At 42.0% G+C, this 21,432-nt stretch overlaps 1 protein-coding gene across 2 annotated transcripts; it reads left to right on the forward strand.

Moving 5' to 3' along the window:
- The first annotated feature begins 1,253 nt into the window (after positions 1-1,253).
- LOC123188926 (uncharacterized) lies at positions 1,254-21,180 on the forward strand. Of its 2 annotated transcripts, XM_044601205.1 has the most exons (27): positions 1,254-1,521; positions 1,603-1,718; positions 1,846-1,981; positions 3,805-3,903; positions 3,990-4,058; positions 4,141-4,275; positions 4,375-4,443; positions 5,663-5,718; positions 5,867-6,026; positions 7,139-7,303; positions 8,732-8,816; positions 8,890-9,093; positions 9,257-9,348; positions 9,431-9,473; positions 10,641-10,798; positions 14,092-14,202; positions 14,538-14,606; positions 14,710-14,853; positions 14,952-15,026; positions 15,109-15,285; positions 15,377-15,462; positions 16,534-16,588; positions 18,962-19,087; positions 19,172-19,285; positions 20,490-20,609; positions 20,743-20,842; positions 20,921-21,180. In XM_044601205.1, exons 1-26 carry the CDS (start codon positions 1,366-1,368, stop codon positions 20,806-20,808), a joined length of 2,886 nt encoding a protein of 961 aa, XP_044457140.1. In that variant the 5' UTR covers positions 1,254-1,365; the 3' UTR covers positions 20,809-20,842; positions 20,921-21,180. The 2 variants fall into 2 exon arrangements, with proteins under 2 accessions (XP_044457140.1, XP_044457141.1); XM_044601206.1 differs by lacking the exons at positions 1,254-1,521; positions 1,603-1,718 and adding an exon at positions 2,072-2,195 and having other exon boundaries at positions 1,849-1,981.
- Positions 21,181-21,432: the final 252 nt, after the last annotated feature.

Consider the following 21,432-nt stretch of genomic DNA (forward strand, 5'->3'; position numbering starts at 1 on the left):
GATGCCGTCTACATGGGCAACTATTTGTTCTATTTCCTTGCAGATGCGTGAGAAAAATTTGAGCAACTACTGTCATATACCTATACAGCTACCCATGTAGATCCAAGCAACTCCACGACACCGAAACGAAACCTCACCTCTACCCTCCTCATGAACCCCAGCCCCTGCCATATCCCCACCCCCCGAATTGAGCAACTATTGTCACATACATACATAACTGCCCCTGGACATACAAGCAACTCCACGACACCCACACCGCCAGGGATTTCGTCAAGACAAATTGCCGTAAACCACACCTCTACCCATCTCCGAACCCCAACCCCCGCCGCACACCCAATCTCAACTGCCAACCTCAACCCCCCGACCCCAACCCCAGGCGACACGATTGCCATGGCAACGCCATGCCCCGCGGATGCCATGGACAAGCCCCATGCTCGCTCCTCCTTGCGCGTGATGGAGACAACCCTATCGCACCGGCACATCACCTAAACCCTATGCCAAAAAGGAACAGGGACGGACCAGCACGAGGAGATGCCAGGATTACCTCCGCCAGTACCCGCCGCCGCGCCGCACCCACGGACGGCCTCCAGCGCCGACGAATCCTCGCCGAACCAACGATCGCAGCCCTGCGCAGGTCGTCGTCGTGGAGAGGAGCAAAGAATGGGAGGACAGTTTCAAATCGAAAATGGAAGAGGAAGGAGTTCGAGTATGGAGGAGGCGAGTGGGGCGTGCGGGCAGTTTCACCTAGGAATTTAGGACGCGGGGCCCACCACTACACCGCGTATCCGACCTCTCTCCTACCGCCACTTGTGTCTGGACGCTGCAGATCGCTCCGTTGCAATCGCGTGTGATGGACGGCTGAGACGCGTGCGCTCGCGAACGCCGAATCGTGCAACTGCACGATTGTGAATTTGGGTTTTATTTTAGCCATCTATTGGAGCACTAATGCACTATTTTAGGGCATCTATTAGAGTTGGAAGTTTTTGATGTCATATAAAAAGTTTTGGGTGTTGTAAAATTTACTCCAACTACGGCGCTGTTCGGGAGTCCACCGGCTCCGTGGAAATTAAGAATCTCTGGAGTACCGTTTCGCTGGCTCCGCACTTTTTAACTAGAACTCCGTCGACTCTGGGAGCGGCCTCGCGGAGCGGAGGGGCTCCGAACAGGCCCTACTTTTGGTGCCTTTTACTGGGCAGATGACTGTTTTTCTTTTAAAAGAAGCTCCAACACCCTTTCTCCCTCTCTCTCTCTCAACAAAAATAAAAAAGAAAACAAAAAACTCGAGCTCCTCTGAAAAAAGAACTCAAGGAGGGAGAAGCATTTTTCTCCCCCTTCTTTCCTTCGTCCGCACTCCACCTCGTCGCCATGGATGCAGACCTCCTGCAGCGCTGCCTCGAGGCCGGCGGCCGCGACTTCCTGCTCCACCATCCGTCGTCCCCTCCCTCCCCCACATCCGCCTCTGCCGCCGCCGCCGCCTCCTCCTCCTCTTCTTCCATCCTCCAGTCCCTCCCCCTCCATGTGGTAAACCCTCTCCCCCTTCGCCCCCCTCTCTGTTCTCCTCCATTACTCCCCCCTTAATCCCACCCGCTGCGTTTGATGCAGTCATTCGACCGCGGCTACTACCTCCTCGTGAAGGCGATCCAGGAGCTGCGGGAGCGCAAGGATGGCCTTGTCGTCACCGTCGGCATCGGCGGGCCTACCGGCTCCGGCAAGACCAGGTAGATTATAACCATATTCTCCCCCATCCCTGCGACCGTGTCGCGATGGCTGTTCGATACTATCTATTTCGTTTGGTAAGGAGCTGATTGGTTGTTCATTTGGGGCTGGTGGTGCCGTGCTGCGCAGCTTGGCGGAGAAGGTGGCATCGGTGCTGGGGTGCGTCGTGATTGTGTCCATGGAGAACTACCGCACGGGGGCAGGGGCTGACGAGGGGAGCGACATCGACTCCATCGACTTCGACGCCCTCGCGTGCAACCTCCAGGTCCGTGTCCGCTTCTCTCGGAGCCGTTCAACATGCGGATGGGATTGGATGCGTGCAGCTTGTTTGCTTTAATGACGGGTCAGAGTGCAGCCAGAATGGTGGGCGTGGATTCCCTGCTCGATCGTATTCTGAAGGCGCGTGTACTGGTTGTTGCTGTTGGAAGGAGAATACCAGCACTAGTACAATTTATGCCTTCATGGGTGGCTGCATACGGGTAAAGCGGAGTTGTTTCCAGAAAGAGGAGTGCCCAGTTTCTAGTGTTAGTGATACTTTCTGTTATAGTCCTCTATGCAAGCAAATAATAGAACAGAGTCCAAAGATGCATATGCTCCGTGAAATTTGGCCGAACCACCAACTTCCGTATTGTGATTATTATTTGAAATAGTAACCGTCCCATGCTAATGATCTTTTAGCCACCTCAGGAGTAAGGTCCAAGCCTAACTGTATGACTTATGATTCACATGTCCGACCTAACTGTATGACTTAGGATGCACATGCCCGAGAAGTCGACGGAAGATATGATCATGCCTAGTGGTTTTATACTATGTATGTAGTTGAATTAGAGAAGTTGCCATATAAATTTGGCAAGCAGAATATATGGGGGTAGCTAACATGGGAAAAGGGTTTATGCTTTAATTTGTATCTTTGTTGCACTATTGCTTTCCACCGCAACCCTCATACATCTGGATGCTGCAGAATATTTATACTCATACCAGCAGGGGTTATTAGAATGTTTGATTGTTTATGTATTTATTGTCTTGGCTCTGGAAGTAAGCACATGTTAGAAAAGAACCAAAATCTGTCTTAGGACTGTTTTCCGGCAAATGGTTCGGAGTGCTTCTTTCTGACTCTTGATTGTCTCTCGGAAGGGATCAGAATCATGTCAGCAGTGACCAAAATGCTACCAGAATATTAATAGAGGCAGAAAAAATATATTTGATGGAACTGGATAATGCTTGCTTTTATCAGATAAATATGTTAATAATCTATCTCATGAGAGCAAGCATGATCACCTGCATCAATTATTATTTCAATGTTGTGCCCCCTAGGTATGCGATTTGACAGATATTGTGAAATGAACTAGTAAAAGATATTAGCTTATGGCACGAAGACATGTATACATGAGCTACCTACCATCCTTAAGTTCCGTGCATATGTTCCTACTTGATTATGTAACTTGATCAACATGGCCACTGGCACAAAGCATATCTCACCTGTTGAGCATGCTCTTGGTATTGACTGGGCTTGGTCTTGTTCTTATGCATTTGTGTATGGGCTGCGTGATCTTGTTTTTCTTCTATACTTTTCATTTTGTGGTGTTTTACATACAAAATGTAGTGCATGATCTTTGTGGAGCACTCATTTGCATGATCAGAATATAGCTCAAATAATCCGGGGACCCAACAATCCAAATTTGCATTGGTTCTGATCCGCTTATTTGCAAATATATAATAAACCAAATTTCATTTCATCGGGTGAAATTTCAAAACATGCCTTTGTGAATGAGTTTGCAATTCTGATCTTAAAAGACCAATCTCTCTGGTGTACCATTACTTTTTAATTGAGCATCTAGCAGCCGATTGATTTGGTCTTGTTGGGCCATGCTTAACCAGCTGGAATACACAAATTGGAATTTCTGCTTTGTCCATGTTTCCAAAAGTAATTTGCTCTTTTTATCTACACTTGATGTTCTTATCAAATCAATATTCCGTTTGTAACCACTGTTAGGTAATGTTTAATATTCTTGCTTGCTTGCTATATTGACAATTTTCTGCTTATTTAGGTGTATGACAAGTATCCTTACAATCATGTTTGCTGAGCAGGAACTAGTGAAGGGCAAAGATACGTTGATGCCACTGGTTGATTTTCAAGAGAAGAAACGTACAGGATGGAGACAACTGAAGATTTCATCATCTGGAGTGGTGTGATATCTCAGACTACATGCTAGACATTATTGACAACCTTAGGATCAGATAATCTTGCTATATGATACAAGTTATCCTTGTAGGTGATTGTTGATGGTGCTTATGCTCTGCATTCAACACTAAGGTCACTGCTCGATATTCGTGTTGCTGTGGTAAAACATTGGTTTGAAATCTTTTTGTTACATGACAATAGCAATGGCCCAAGTTAATGTTTAATCTTTTACACAATTTCAGGTTGGTGGTGTTCATTTTAGCCTGCTTTCTAAAGTTCAGCATGATATTGGAGATTCTTGTTCATTGGACTATCTGATTGATAGCATATTTCCGCTGTTCAGAAAGCACATTGAGCCAGACCTGCATCATGCTCAAGTATAAATATAATTTCTGTAATTCTCTGTTTTTCCTTTAGTTTGTAGCTACCATTTATACATTCAGTCTGGACATAACCTATTTGAGTTGCTGGTGCAGATTAGAATTGATAATAGCTTTGTCTGCTCATTCCGTGAGCCGTACTACAAACTGAAATGCAAAAATGAGGTCAGCAATGGTTTACAGTTGATTAATAACATTTTGTGTATGCAGTTTTTTGTAATATAATGCAGCAGCTTTTGTTTACGCTATAGTTATGTAAACTACCTTTGATTGGAAGGTCTTAGGCTGAAAACCCCAAGCTGTTGAGCAAAGCCTGTTCTTTGCTAGTGGGTGTCAGAGCACCGAAATTGAAACATGGTGTTGCGCTGTTTACCTTAACGGCCCACCAGCATAGCTTGTCATCTTTGTTTACATTGACAATATTCCGTTCCTCTTCAGTTTCAAATGACTACTATGTGACGGTGCAAATCTACTTCTCTGTGGAATAGTAGATTGAGGTGTATAACATCATTGCTAGGACTTTAGTTGCTTATCGCTAGGTTTTTATGCAGTCTAGACTGCATGCAGTCAAAGCACTTTAACTTTGGCCATTAATGTCTTTATGAATGTTCCGATCAGATGTATGAAATTGTGAGTATAAGCCTTAAAAAATGCATGTAATAGTAAATTTATTGGGTTCTATAGATATATTTTAGTGGAAATTGCTGGTTAAATTTGTACTTTGGAGACCGTATCAGTTTTCGAATTGTCATTTATTTGCATTTTGATGTAGGATAGTATTATTTAATTAAAATGCTCATTGCCTGATTGGTCAAACATTGATATATTGTCCGATGATGGATACAACCATATATTTTCATCCAGTCAGCATTAATTGCAACCATACTACTTCATCGTACTCTTACCTGATGTCCTAAACTGCATGGAATAAATAAACCTTTCAAAACTTTGACCACCAATATAACCATCTTGATTTGTCACATGAAAATGGTAATATTATATTTGTCATCAGAAGTAGTAGTTTCATATTATTAGAACTAGTAATAATCAAGGATGTGTGTGGAGACTGTCATTGGTCCAAAATTACAAGAAAAGGAAATGGAGGTGTACATATTGACACGGAACCTACAATCAGAATGTGCAGTTACTGTTGCTTAGGCCCCGCTTGGATTGTCGGTTGCTTCCCAAATACCTCCGTAATTGATACAGACCTCCGGCCGTCGTTTTTATTCCAGACAGAAAACGCACTGTGGCCTGTAATTTACACCTGTAAATTAAATCTGGGTGTATAAACTTACACCGAATCCAAGCGGGGCCTTAATTGTTGTTATGCCTACTGTTTTCTTGTATTTTGATTCTTTAACTTTGCCTATTGTCTTTGTAGTTACCAGATGGCCAGAAATTCTATTCTTTTGATAAAAGTAAATCAGAAACTGAGAAGTGCGTATCCTTTCTTCCTTCCTTTCTGAATTCATATTTACATTCATCCAGAGTTATTCTGTTGATATCAAGTTCTCTGGTAGATTTATCATGCTTATGCCTATTCAACATTTCAGTTTGTGACAATTGTTTGCTTAAACTATTTCAGCTTTATTGAGATGTACCTTAGGCCACCTTTTGCTTCTGAAGAAATTAAAATTGATGATTGGATTAAAGTTACGCAATGTGGTATAAGATACTACCTGTCTCTCGGGGACCAGAGGATTGTTGACAAGTTCTTTATTATCCGTCCAAAAGCTGAGTTTGAGGTAATGATCTTATCATCCTAAACTTCTGAAATTGTTAAATCGTATAATAACAACATGATATCTTCATTGAATATTCAAATTAGCCCCAACTACCAGGAAGAAAATTGGCGTTGACTTAGTGAGACCATCCACACTGTGTGTGAGAGATAGAGGGCGTATGAGGGAGAGGCGCACGAAGGATTGTGGACGTAGGATTTTCCCCCCCCTTCGATCCGATCTGAAACATTGTGCAAAACAGGCTGATTCAAAGTAGGTCCCATTTTGTATGTTGACCAATTCACCGGAGATGGCCTAAGATCAAATACTATGTGTTTGGCTGTTTACCAATGTTTGGAAGAGGCCAGACGCAACTAGAGGTGTTTTGGCTATTGCATTATTGCATATTCACTTGCAGTTTCTTCTGCATGGCTTCCATCACTGATGAAAGCGGAAGAAAAAGAGAAGGATATTTGTTCTTCATTGATTTTATCCATTATAAATAACAAATACAACAGAGAAATGATATGTGTTAAAGTGGGTATTATTTGTTGCTGGTTTATACCATAAATGTTTTTGTGAACTGTTATGCTGTTGTGCATAAACAAAATCAAAGTTGACATGGCTATTGATTTGTAAGAATGTCTGGCATAAATCAATTGAATTATGTGCCACTTTGGTTCCATTTGTTTCTGATGGATGTCTTACCTCAGAACTTCAGATTTTTCCAGTGTATATGAAATATGTAGGATTAAATAATTTGTTTTCAGTATTATCTTGCAAGATTTTCTAGTAACAGGCAAATGGAATAGAACAATTTTTTCTTTAGAACACATTACCAGATATATAACTGGAAGCTCTAGCTTCAAGCCTTCAACTTCATTTATTTGGACAAAATTAAAAATAACCCAATAGTTAGGAATACTCCGTCTGTTCCTGAATAGATGCCGTTCCAGCATTCAAAAATTGTTCTTAGATACATGTCAGTGTATCATTTCGAGATAACTTCACACCAATTTTTGCTTGGCATACCCCTCCTTTTGGCTATCTCTAATGCTTAGTATGTACTAGAGTTACAGGAATTACAACTGGATTTGACTCTCTTATGTGTTTGCCAATTTTTGAATGTGTCTCAGGTTGGACGGACAACTCTTGGAGGATTGTTGGCCTTGGGATATAGTGTTGTTGTTAGCTTTAAACGTACGTCCAGAACTGTCAAGAGAGATCAGTTATTAATCGCAGCAGAGACTATTGATAGCCTGAACGAGTCCTTTTTGGTATTAAAAGGGCCAAGTAGGAAGGTATGAGCTCCTGCATACAGTTTTTTTTTACATTATACTTGTATGGAGCAACAATTACTTGGAAACCGTGATCACCCTTAACAACTAGTCTCTGTCATCTCTGGTACTTGCATGCCTATATCCTCATCCTGGTACTCTAAATAATTTTGAAAGTTCTTGTGCTAAAACTGGAACCTTGACTCCTGCAGTACATGCTTGTGGACACCCTAGAAAAGCCTGATGTTTGTTTGCTTCTGGCTTGTAACAATTTTGGTCCTTTAAATGATCAATGGATCCAATCTCCTCTTATCTGGAACATACTATATATTTATATGACTGAGTTGTATACTACATCCTCCTGCATCATCAATGATGCGGTGGATTCGTTCAGGGGAAACTATTACGACACCGCCCGATTTTCCTCCAGTGCAAGCCGAATTGAGTTCAGCTAAGGTGCACCCATCCTGAGTCCAGCTATACGTCCGGAGTAATCCTAGACCAAGTTGAATATGTCACTTGTATGTTTAGCAGTCGTATTAGGGCAGGGTTCGTATTAAGAATCCCTTCCTACGAATTTGAATCGCCATGGTTGGCTGATCTAAGCAAAAGATGGCGGCAGCAGCAGTAGAGTCAAGGATGAGTGGTGATCCTAGCGACGGGTATGTGTCATGCATCAGCAAGAGCTAGGAATGCTAAGCGAGTCCTCCAGAAATGTGCAAGGCAGAGGAGGCGACGGTCTGTTGGTGGTAGTAGATGGGGTCACAGAAGAGATCGATCGTGAGAGCGGCTAAAAAAATGATCTAAGAGGCCGAGGCCTTAATTGGCTCTCGTTACCATGTTAGAAGGAATAGCAACTTGTACTACCATGAGGCCCTAGGTTACATGTACAAGGTATTTGTACATCAAACCTTTTACAACAGGGTCATACATGTAACGTCACGAAATTGTAATTGTCCATGGAGCTGAAGTTCTACGATTCCCCCCCTTCTAGTTGAGCTATAAGGCTGTTTTGAACTTGTAGATGGCTGTAATTTCTAATTATGTTCTCAATTGATAAGCTTAGTGCTTTAACAGTGCTTTATTATTGCTTTTCTAGTGAAGGAAGGGTGCTTTTGAATTCTTAATTATTTGAATTTCCTTCAAGTCCTACATGTTAGAACCTTTAGGTGTCTTTCTAATTATGTTCTCAATTGATAAGATTAGTGCTTTAACAGTGCTTTATTATTGCTTTTCAAATGAAGGAAGGGTGCTTTTTAATTCTAAATTATTCAAATTTCCTTCAAGTTGCTTTATTATTGCTTTTAAAGTGAAGGTGGGGTGCTTTTGAATTCTAAATTATTCGAATTTCCTTCCAAGTCCTACATGTTAGAACCTTTAGGTGTCTTTTGATGTTCGTTATTATTGAACTTCAGATGCATTTGGAAAATGTTACTTACTTGCATAATTTAGATTGTTGCAGCAGAAGCTTCCAATCTAGGCATAAAGGGTCCGTGGATAACAAAGTCCTACCTGGAAATGATCCTGGAGAGCAAAGGTAGAAGTCTTGTTTAACTATTTTGTGTTTCCAGTCAAAGCTGTCTGCTAATATGTATCTTGTTTGTTTTTAGGAGTTCCACGAGTTAATACACCCCCACCAGTCTCCAGCACACTACTGACTGACAGTCAAGAAAAGAAAATTGCTGTGCCTAAACCAATTCGTGTTCTTACCGATAGAGTTGCAAATCTTGATGACTTTGTGCAACCATGGACTAGGTCTCCACCCAAAAAGTTTGACCAGGAACCTTCTCTGGGAAAATGGCAGTTTATTCCAGGTTTTCAACTTTTCACTTCAGACCAGAAATCTGTGATGCATTTTTCCACACGTTATCTATATGGAAAAGGAGAAGCCCGTCTTTCCGTTTCTTCTCGTTGGAGTACCAACTCCAGGGTTTTCCTCTGTACAATATCTCATGATTATCTCTAACGCGTTCTCAGATTCTTCTTCAAGAGGTAACATCCAGCTAGCACCCCTGCCAGATTCTTATGACTTAGATAGGGGTCTTCTTCTATCAGTTCAAGCAATTCAGGTAAGGTACCACACATATTTTTTCGGGCAGTAGTTTATGCATACGCAGATCTAAGAATGTTCCATTAATCGTTGTTTTTCAGGCAGTGTTGGAGACCAAAGGATTTCCTGTCATTGTTGGGATTGGTAATGGATGTCCCTTTTGGCCTTACCTTATCTAGCGGACTGATGTAGTATTTTAAGTAAAATTTATAGGCCAAGTATCTCCTTTAGGATTGTTGACAAGTACTTTACCCATACCACTTTGCTGGCACAACTCAAAATGTTAAGCCCTTTGCCTCAGATATTCTTGGTAGCAATTTCACATTTCCGTGTTCACTTTATGGTGTCACCATCACTCAAGTGTTTTTGAAACCTAAGTTACCCCCAAGTTTCACCTAATTCTAATTGAATCGATATCTTTTACACGTACTGTACTGCATGACTACTGCAATACGGGAAATTCTACTTATAGTTTTTAAGAAAACAACATGTGATAGTTATGCCATTTGCTTACAAGTCATGTCAACTGTGCTGGATTCCCGGCGCATTACAGTCCATGCCTGTACAGTTTTTCTTTTAGGAATAACTGGTGTTCAAGTGTCTCTTCTTGCTTGTGTTTTAATACCAGTACTGGCTGCTTGTACCTTTCTGGTAATCGAATAAACATATATGTGTACTGGAAAAACTGTCTGCTAAACAGAGGCAGCCTTTCTATTTACTAAATCTAACTACTATACCTGTCAAAAGATGAGTTAAAAGGAATTAGATAACAGTTAGAAGGTCAGAATTCACATCACAATTTGTAAATCGTACCAGTCAAAATAAATTCAATATGTATTTATTTGGTAATAACCAAATCAATCAAGGTGGAAAACAAATGCAAATTAATACTCCCTCCGTCCGAAAATACTTGTCCTCGAAATGGATGTATCTAGACTTATTTTAGTTATAGATACATCCATTTCATCCATTTCTAGGACAAGTAAGTCTAGATACATCCATTTCGAGGACAAGTATTCTCGGACGGAGGGAGTAATAATCTTAGTTTAGTGTAATTGAAAATAATAGCCTTAAAGAAAGTTACTCTTTATTTTAGCCTGTGGGACTGCACCGGTTTATGACTAGTTTATTACTCCCTCCGTCCCATAATATAAGAGGGTTTTTGACAATACCCTAGTGTAAAAAACGCTCATATATTATGGGACGGAGGGAGTAGAACTTTATAGCAAAGATCTATGTTTCTCTCCCTCTCATTGAAAGTTTCTTCTCTAGGTGTTTAAGTTGTCAATATTTACCTGCCCTTATTTGTAGGTGGTCCTAGTGGATCGGGAAAAACAAGTTTAGCTCAGAAGATGGCCAATATAATTGGTTGTGAAGTTATAAGCTTGGAAAGCTATTACAAGCCTGAGCAAGTGAGGGACTATAAATATGACGAGTATAGCTCATTGGATATTGCCTTGCTGACTAAGGTGATGCCATTTTCATTAATTAAATCCACAGATTTTTTGGGTGCGAATTGACAAAATTGACCCTCTATTGAAAGTTCCAGCCAAAAATGACCCTAGTCTGAAACTTTAACCAAATCTGACTCTTTTGCTCAGCGCCAGCCACCCTGGCTCTCAACCTCGCTAGGTCAGCACCATGCTTCTCGGTGCTGAGAAAAACCTAGCAATTTTTGCGAGCCAAACGATGATACGCATGTCAACGTCACGGTTGCCGGAGCTAAGCTTTGAGTGCTCAGCGCCATTCTCTTTGGCGCTGAACAGGTAGTGAGAGCAAGCATGCAGAGCAAAGCAAGTGAGCAACACAAAAAGGCATTTCCTACTATTTATCACTAGGCTGTGACTATTGTTGACTTGTTCCTGTCCCCCTAGTACTAGTACTACCATGCAGGCAGCAGCTTTACATATTTTGATGTACCTGCTGAAACGTGGCTCCCGATTCTGCTACCCTGAGTTAGCATTACCTTCTTTATTCGCCATGCTTTGCCCCGCACGATTGTTTCTGCTCGGGAGCTGCACTCCTGCCTTGAGTCAGTATTCTTTTTTAATTCGCCATGCATTTCTGCTGCATGATTTGCTCACTACCTGCGCAGCTCCAGTGTGAATGGTGACAGTGCCTCTGGCCTACAAAACGACTTTTGGATCACAAAAAAGCCAAGTTTTTCTCAATGGCAAGATGTATAGTGCTGACCTAGCCAAGACCATCATCGGAATGGTTGGTGCTGAGCAAGAGGGTTGGATTTGGTTAAAAGTTTTGGACTACGGTCACTTTTTACCGATATTTCCACAAGAGTCAATTTTGTCAAAAACACCACTTTTTGTGTATTGTCAAGTGAATTTCGAGTTCCTGTGCCAGAAGATATACGATTGCTTAATCTGAAATTTCTTAACATGCTTCCAAATTTCCGGCCATGCAAACTTAGTTGAAGAGCTGGGATTCCGTTAATTTGTCGTAATCAGCAGATTTACCAGATTTGTTGCCTACAAAACTGAACAGAGCTCGTGCCCAGCCGCACCATGACTGCTGCCCCAAACACAGGTCTGACTGCCTCAACTGGTGGTTCAAGTGGTCGCTCCTTTGGAATCATCTCTAGCTCTATCCCAGCCTGTTGCCCCTAATATAGCCTATGCCGCCTTTACACAGGCTGCCGTAGTTGTGATATCAAATCTGGTCGCCGCTCCCTTGGAACTTGTTCGTGCTGCCACCATGGGGCATCCACCCAGGGGTGGGCATTCACCATTCGGTTTAAACTGAAATTTAGTCAGGTTAATTTGGTCTATTCTAATATATTTTCAGCAAATTCCAACAGAAATAGCTGCCAAAATCAGAGACTCCGAAAACAGAAAGGCCGATCCTTTTCTTGGTTTGTTGGTTCAGTTTACTGGTCAACCGAACAATATCAGATCAGCCGTCCTCGCCACTAAGGTTGCGAAAAATATCACGTCCAAGACCATGCCTCCGTGGAGTGACCGCCTTCATCCTTGTTGATGTTATCTGTGATGCTCCCGACGGCACTACCATGCTCATTTACCCACCGAGGTGCAGCACTGGGTGGCTTTGTGACTAGTGTGGCTGCATGGGGAACAAGGGGGGGATGCCACCGCCAGCTGGAGCGTGGCCAACTAGAGTGGAGCGGTGTTGCTAAGGTGTGGGACTTTGGGGTATGTCAGGACTCAGAAGCTTGGTGGCGGCACGATGAGTGTCTCAGACTGATGGGCATACAACTTTAGGAGGGCAATGGGCTTAGGCTAGCAAAATGCTGATTGATGGCTATTGGGCTGCCCAGTAGTAGCCTTTTAGTAGGTTCGGCAGTAAAGCTGTTGCAGCTATGTTGGTTGGATCAGCGAAGTTCGTTTCCAAGACCCAAAAACCAAATTAAGTGAAATAAATTTGCTTCATCATAAATGCAAAACCGAAAACCGAATCAACAGCAAACTTGGTTTCGGTTTAATGGTTATTTTTCCCATCCCTGTATATCTACCAAGATCAGATGTCTTCCTCTACATTGTGCTGGTAATACCAATTGGCCACCGGGTCCTCTCCAAGTCATGCCACTGCCACTGGGGCTACTCTAACGTCAGCTCTGTCTCGGCTCTTCTCCTGCCTTGGGCAGCACTTAGCAGATTGGTGATCGCCACCAGTTGGTCTGGTTTAGGTGATGCTGGCATTGTTGTTGTGGGTCCATTTGAGGGTTGCTATGGCTTCACCTGCTTGAGGAATGCCGCCATTGCCTCTCTACAGGGCATACTTGGCAACTGTTATCAACTACCACAATGGCTCTTGCTGTAACACTACCGACGGTATTAGGTAATGTGTATTGTCTCCCGCTCCAGTACTTGCTCCACCATCTTTGCTCACTTGTCCTCATCGAGTCATAAGACTTACTGTATTTTGGATCATGGTGCCTCCTCCTGGATGGCACGAGACACTTCTCTGGGTCATAATGATCTTCTAGCTATTTACTTGTCTTTTCAGACATGTGATCGTACAATCGATGCCTGCACCTACCAGAACTCTTTTGCCTCATTTCTATACCTGTGATGTTTCCCATATTCCTCAGCTTGCTATGCAGCTTATCTCTATTGACCATCTTTCTGATCTTGGTTTGGCAGCTCCTGCTTTCTTCTGTCAAACAGCAGCACTAGTTGGTAGTGGTTGGTGGTCGCTGCTGTTGAGATCCGTGATAACACTACATCATTGACTGACTTCACATTCTTTTGCTTCCGGTACATCGCATACCATTGCTTCTTCCTTGCACACTGTCACTGCTTTTGATACCACCACCATGTGAAGCTTTGCTCACTGGCACAAACGTTTTGGTCACCTGTGTGGATCACGTCTTGTGTCTGGCTACGACCTGCAAACTTGGTGAGCAGGCACAACTCCCCTGCCTTTCCAGGCACAATGTTTCTACTCCCCTCTTTGTATATTCTTCACTCAGATGTCTGGGGTCTGCCCCCTTTCATTTCAAATTGGGCCATTGCTATGTGATCTTCATCAGATTTTTGTGCCTATTGTCAGGCTCCTTCGTACAAATACAATGAACTTCATTGTTTTGGCGGTGTTCGTAGCAAAAGGGAGAAAACAATGTTCTTTTAGTCAACATAGGTATCAAGGATCACATCATTCTGTTTGCTGCCGTTCCGGCATTTTGTTTTTTGACTTATGCAGTTTAGATTCTTTGTACACATGGTTTGAGTAAGTATGTAGTATGTTCTCCCTTCCTGCCTGTTAAATGAATCCTTTCTTTGCACTGCAGAATATTAAGGAGATTAGAAATACTCATAAAGCAAAAGTCCCTTGCTTTGACTTTGAGAAGTTCAAAAGAAATGGATTCAAAGAGTTCCAAGTGTCCGAGGAATGTGGAGTGGTAAACTAACTCATCTAACACTTCTGTAGTTCATTTGAGTACCTTTTGTTATGGTTCATTTTGCTCAGCAGGGAGCGCCTTGCCACCTTGGTGAATAATGAGTTCAGCAGGGAGCAATTTTTCCAGTCCTTATTTCTTAATAACTGTCTCTGTAGCTTGGTACTTGTTAAGATCCCAATGCTTTTCCACAGATAAAAATCACATTAGATGATAAAAAATCACTGTAGTGCTATGTTTCAGACTTCCAGCCCAACATTATTTGTTCATGCCCTTAGATTTGTACACATTACAGCTTAGCCTAAATTGTTTCTTGCCTTGCATTTTTCGACTACCAGGTAATCTTTGAAGGTGTCTATACTTTGCATCCTGCCATAAGGAAATCACTGGATTTGTGGATTGCAGTTGTAAGACTCCGTGTTTTAAATATTGAAGAATTGTTGGCCTAGTCGCATTATCTGCTACTTCATTATATTTATATCTGGAGATTAACTATATTCCCTGTACTAGGTTGGGGGAGTTCATTCTCATCTTATTGCAAGAATACAGAGAGACAAGAATCGTGCTGGCTTTTCTATTTCCCAGAATGAAATTATGACCACCGTGTTTCCGCTGTTTCAGCAATACATAGAACCACATCTTGTCGATGCTCATGTTGGTACAAGAGACTTTGAGTGTTAACTTATTTGATTTATGCCATATGTGAAGGTGGTCTGGACTCATGAAATATTTCTTCTTTATGTACTTTGCAGCTTAAGATTCAAAATGATTTTGATCCTGTGCTTTCTCCTGAAAGCTCGCCTTTTGTATTAAAAAGCACAAAACAGGTAAGTTATGTAGCTCTATTTGTCACTCTTCATGTTTCCATTGGTTTGAGTTTTTTTTCCCTTTTATTTATTTTAAAAATAGGTATCCTACCAAGACATACTAAAAGTGCTTGATGCCAGTAAGGTCTGCAGCTCTGTCCAGAATTTTACTGATGTGTACTTAAGGCTTCCTGGCATACCATCAAATGGACAGCTGACAGAAGGTGAGTGTATTAGGGTCAGAATATGTGAAGGAAGATTTGCAGTGTTAATACGAGAGGTTTGTGTACCTTCCACATTTCCATTTTTCGTTCTGTTTTATTGACTCAGTTCAATGGCATGTTACCATCTCATCTCTTCTATTTATCCAGCCTATAAGGGAAGGGAATTTTATTATCCAGCCAAAGGTTGATTTTGATATTAGTGCCAGTACTGTGGCAGGACTGCTTAAGCTTGGGTACGTTGTGTGTTGTATGGCATTTTCCTTCACCTGTCATACTTTCATAAGAAATTCGTGTAGTCCATGTGATACTTGAGCAGATTGTCTTGGAAAGTTCCTATACTTGTCTAGTGGGCCAGTGGGACCATTTCTAGTATAACTAATGTTACAGATGGATTAGTAATAAGATGCTATATCATATAACGACAATATGACCTCTTCCCTCTAAAATTCCACATCGACTTGCCATCACTAGACCCTTCAACCACATCATTCAAACATATAGCTAAATGCATGCAAATAACAAAAGCAGAACATTGTTCAAAAGTGGCCTGAGTTGTGACTTTTGATGCATCAAGATCTATGTGTGACCCTTCAACCACATCATTCAAACATATAGCTAAATGCATGCAAATAACAAAAGCAGAACATTGTTCAAAAGTGGCCTGAGTTGTGACTTTTGATGCATCAAGATCTATGTGTAGTTTAGGGACCCACTGTACAATTTTATCCTCATTAATTTTGTAACCAAGTGCATTTTCCTATCTTCTTGAAATATGCTCCAGTATCCAACATGAGGATGATCCGTCCAGTGGTCCTTATGCCGCCGGCTTGGTAGTTTGTAGATCTGCAATAGTTAGTGTTGTTTTTTGAGGAGGGATGTTAATAGTATTATGTTTTTTTTCTTGACTAGTGTCAAAAATGCCTAGTGTCAAAAACGCTCTTATATTATGGGACAGAGGGAGTAGGTAGTAGTCATGAGTCATTGTAGCATTGACTACATCTTTGTTCCTTTGTGCTGTGCAATACAACAAACTCCGTTCATAACAGTTCAGTAGTTGATCAGTCGGGAACTGATCTGTTGCATGGTTGCTGGAAATTTTAGGAGATATTAGTTGGTAAAAGAATGTTGTGGCAACATATCTAGAAATCTAAAACTTCTGCTGTGTGATCACTCACGAAAATGTGATTCTAGGCAGTTAAATTCTCAGTTGATACACCAAAAGCTTACTATCTGCATGCTAAATTATTTCCAGCTCTTTGGGAAGTGAAGTAGTATGATTTATTATTTTGCTTCCCACTTTGTAGCTACCAAGCTGTTGCATACATTGAAGCTTCTGCCGTGATTTACCAAGATGGAAAGGTTATTATTTTCCTTCAGAGTTATACTCATTTTCCTTTCTTGGAAAGAAATTTACTGGAATATGCATGCTCCATGATCTCTGGTTGATGGTTCTTCTATAAGCTTATGACTATTGCTGAGTTGTGGTTAAGGACCAAAGGGGATAGCAATTGTACCACATTGAAGGCGTATTTGCCTAGAACGCCATTAGCAAGTTGGCAGAAAGATGTCCACATTGACATTCTGAACCCTGGGGCTTTCTACAACATATTTCTCACGCGATGTCACTGCAGAGCCAACAGCCTTTTGGAATGCATCTCTCATATTATAACATTGTATACCTAGGAGTTTTCTTATAACTCAAAAGGTGTGCATTTCTTATGAACGGCTAGTGCTGTTCGTCAACGGGCAACCTGTGGTGCAATAATCACCATGTTTGAGCCGTTGATGTATAGTTAAGTGGTCTATAGTTAAGGACAGACACATTGAACACATTTTTAGCATTGAGTTAACACTTACACATGATTTGAAATATGCTGAATAGGGTATTTTTTTAATGTGGTAGTTTAGTATTGTGACCTGAAAAAGATTTCTCACAGATGTAACTGCAGTGTTCTCAGTCGGAACATCCTACTTGCTAAAAATGTCCCCATAAAGCTATGTATCCTCATATTAAACTAAGAATTGGAGTATAATGGGCTGTTTGGTTTGTGACTAACTTTGCCAAAGATTGCCACACCTAAGGTTAGGCAAGTTTGACCAACTTAGGTGAGTGTTTGGTTCAAGCCACACCTTAGGCAAGCCACACTTGAGCCCCACATGGCATACACACAAAAAGTGTGGCAAGATTCCCTTAGGCTTGCCAACTTGTGGCTCTCATTTTGGGACGAGACTTGCCTGTTCCCCCAGCGTGCTCCCATCCGTGCTCCCGCATACGTGGCATGATTTAATTGGAACAAAATAAGGCCCGACCCCACCCCCTTAAAATCAGGGGGGGAGATGATTAGATTAGAAAAAAAAAGGAGAAAAGGACAGCCGTAGGATGGAGTGGGAGCACGGATGGGAGCATGGCGAGGGAGCAGGCAAGCCGGATCCCTCATTTTGATGAACTAACCTTAGGCAAGTTTGGCCAAAATGTGTGGCAAAGTATGGCAATGCTAGTCCTAAAACCAAACAGCCCCTAAATTTCTGGGCCTGGTTCCCATTAAACTAAAAATGTCCCCATAAAGCTGTGTATCCTCATATCCACATCTATGCCAAATTACTGCACCTGGTTCTCCGTCGACGAGCACCCTGGTGCTTGCCGAGAACAAGATGGCCAGCCAATCTAGGAACCTGGTGCCAAAGCCGTATCGGCGAAGGGCATCGAACAGGAATGGCCACCTGACCGAGTCAAAGGCGCGTGCCAGGTCCAGCTTCAGAAGTACGCGTGGGGCGCCAAGCTGATGTAGCAGACGGGCAGACTGGAACACGAGAATGAAATTGTTGTGTAGGCTGCATCCTGGGATGAAGGCGTTCTGGCTTGTGCGGACGAGGGAGTTGAGCTTGGGCGCAAGGCGCAGCGACAGTACTTTGGCGAAAATCTTGGCGACCAAGTGGATGTGGCTTATGGGCCTGAAGTCACCGAGGGCATGGGCGTCCGCGCGCTTGGGGAGCAGGGTGAGCAGCGCCTGGTTAAGGCAGCTGAAGCCGCGGCCTCGCAACGCGTAAAGCTGGCTGAAGACGTTGACGAAATCCTGCCGGACGATGGGCCAGCACGCGCGTAGGAATTCGGCCGTGAAGCCGTCGGGGCAAGGGGCTTTGCGCGCGGGGAGCCGTTTAACCGCCTGCCAGATCTCCTCAGCGTCGAAGGGGGCGTCCAGGTCCTCCAGGCTGGTGGGAGTGATGAGCTCCGAGAGGTCGAGGGCGCAGTCTCGGGGCGCCTCCGAGCCCAGGAGCGCGTTGAAGTGAGCATAGGCCGCGGCAGCCATCTCCGAGGGGTCGGTGATCACGTCCTCGCCGACAAGGATGCTGTGGATCCTGTTCTTTTGGCGCCGATACGTGCATTGTCGATGAAAGAACGATGCGACAGTGCTTTTCTGAACTGGTAGTTATACTGATTCATATTTAAGGTCATATACCATGCTGGCACTCCCTGTGACAGTGCTTTTCTGAACATGACGATTCCAATTGCATACAATTTGGAAAAAAAGTATGATTTAGCTCGTTCCTCACATTTATCTGATTTAGGACTGATTTGCGCATTGTGTTACCATTTACCTTTTTCTCCACACCAATTTTGATTTCTGCAATTTTTATCAACAATGCCTGTGACAATAGATTCATTCTTTCTGCCTTAATCATCATTGGCTCTGCAAGAGCTATCTACTAACACATTATCTTATTCAAATGAAGATTCTTATAGAAGTTGACCATTTACAAGGCGTGACAAACCCATATATTCAAATTAAAGGAACAAATAAGGAGATAGTTTCATCTGCTGCCTCTTCTCTCAGCCTAGATGGTTCATATACAACAAAGGTCTTAAAAATCTTTAGCTAGTTCATCTTAATCGTATATGTACATTCTGCGTATATTTTTCATGGTTTTATTGGTGCTTTGCAGAGCTATCTTCAAATTATTCTGGAGAGTTTACCAGTGGATGATAATGTTACTGCTGGTATTCATAACCAACAAGCTGCTAGGCTACAGGAACTAGTTGAGTTCATCCAGTCACAAGTATGTTAACTTGGAAGACAACACTTTGCATCTTATTTGTACATTATATTCCTGTTACATCTTTTTGAGGAACCTGTCTTGATAGCTATTTTTCAAGGTAAACCAAAGCATCAGTACCTACTTGTATCTTTAATCTCCAATATTACATTATTAGTGTTCCATGGATGATTTGTTAACTTCTGTTTTCAAGTTACATGAGAATGACTTGTAGACTAATGAATATAAATTCTGGTTAAACTTGATATGATTGTGAGCCGACCTTTACCTTATGGCTGACAGTTAGATTGCTTAGCACGTGCACTTCGTGGTTTAAATCTATGTAGCATCATATCTGCCAGTTACTTTTGTCTGAAAACGGACAAGAAGAAAAGAGAAATACCTAACTCCCAATTGTCCACCCCCATTGGTAGGCTTGAATGCCAACAGGGTGCAGGCCAGCAGTGGAGCAGATTGCATTGCAACAAATCTTGTTTGCTTGTTTCATACTCTATCGTAGAAAAGCTTGGTACTTGAATTGTCTTCTGTGGAAGCGTAGGTATTTTTTGTGGTAATTTGGATCATATAGAGAAAGGACATTGTTCCAGTATCTGGTAGCCTGCAGTTTCTGCTTGAATTTACCAGCATGGCAGCATCACGTTTGCCCTCTTGAACATCAAATTCCTCAGGATGTTTTTATTTTCTGCATATGTGTTGGACTTTGCTCGGGTCCCAAGAATTCCTTGCTCTGCCACTTCCTGAACGTCATCAAATTGACAGTTCACTGCATCACCCTGATAATGCTTTTATAATCGAGAATTATAATGGTTTTAATAGTGGTGTTCATCACTGTTCCCAGTGGGTTGGCTAAACCGTTGTTGAAGCATGAGTAGTAATTTTGTATTTTCAGATGCATGTGTGATTTAGTTCTATTTTGTCGGTTTGAACGGCTTGGGAAAATCGCGCTTGAACGCCCCTAATCATAGATCATGTAGCTCCTGGAATTCCCGCAAAGAAAGTGTTGGTTTGGCTGATCAGCTGGTATTATGAACAATTTCATCAGACTTGAAATAATTAATACTGTACATAGTAGATTAGTTGTAAATTGGATTTAAAATCAAATGACGATTTAATATCAAAGTAATCAGGTTTTGTGGCTGCTGTTTTTTTTTCTCAATTTATGCTCAACTCTTTCTATTCTTATATATTAAAATACCCCCTAATGCAGGGAGGGAGCTTCAATTCTGATTTATCTTCACCTATAAGAGAAAATTCTTCAACAGATGGTGTGCTTGATGATTTGCAATCCAGAATAAAGAGGCTTGAGAGATGGAATACAATAAATATGGTGATTGTTATGCATCTGTTAGCTTTTAGATCCATTAACTTTGTTGACATCAGTTTAATTCAATTTACATTATAAGCATATTTGAATAATTGAATAGATAATCTATATTTAACTAATATTTGTTCTTCTGCAGGTTTTATGGACTATACTACTGTCTGCTCTTGTTGGGTATTCACTATACCAGAAAAGACGTCATTAACAAGTCACAAAATTGACTCAAGCAAACCACGCCAGTATGTAGTGCTGCTTTGAGAATGCTCTCAGAAAAGTCACAACATTGACTCTGACATCATCTTTTATCCTTTTTGCAGGGATTTTTCTTTATTTCCAGATGTTTTGGCATGGTTGATGAACCGAATCATTTGACAGTTTATTGATAGGTTAGTGCATATAAAATCGTGGTGTTAGTTTCGGAGTTGACATGTAAAGTCATGCATACCACAGGTATACTGTAGCTTAGTTGCGAGCGCTAACTGAAAATAAAAAGGATGTATGTTATACAGGGTGCTGTCAGAGTTTATTCTTGACATGGCCTTTCTACAAATGGACAGATGAACTGTGATTGTTTTCATGAAGGAAAGGGGGGCACTATTTTGAAACGGAGCTCCATTTTTGAACTAGTAAAAATCAAAGGAACGAAAAAAGAGAGCAAGAAGAAAAAGATAAGCTGGACCCTTTGGACTCCTGTAAATAAAGATGATCATAGATGTGGCAAGTCAACCTTGTTAGGTGTATCTGCTCGCTCGCATAAGGCCAGCCTGGGTCGAGCTTCTCTGCCAGAGCACCATGGGCACCGTCGAGAACACATGAATTCTGAATCGAA

This window comes from Triticum aestivum, chromosome 2A, assembly GCF_018294505.1.
Source record: "Triticum aestivum cultivar Chinese Spring chromosome 2A, IWGSC CS RefSeq v2.1, whole genome shotgun sequence".
Lineage (NCBI taxonomy): Eukaryota > Viridiplantae > Streptophyta > Magnoliopsida > Poales > Poaceae > Triticum > Triticum aestivum.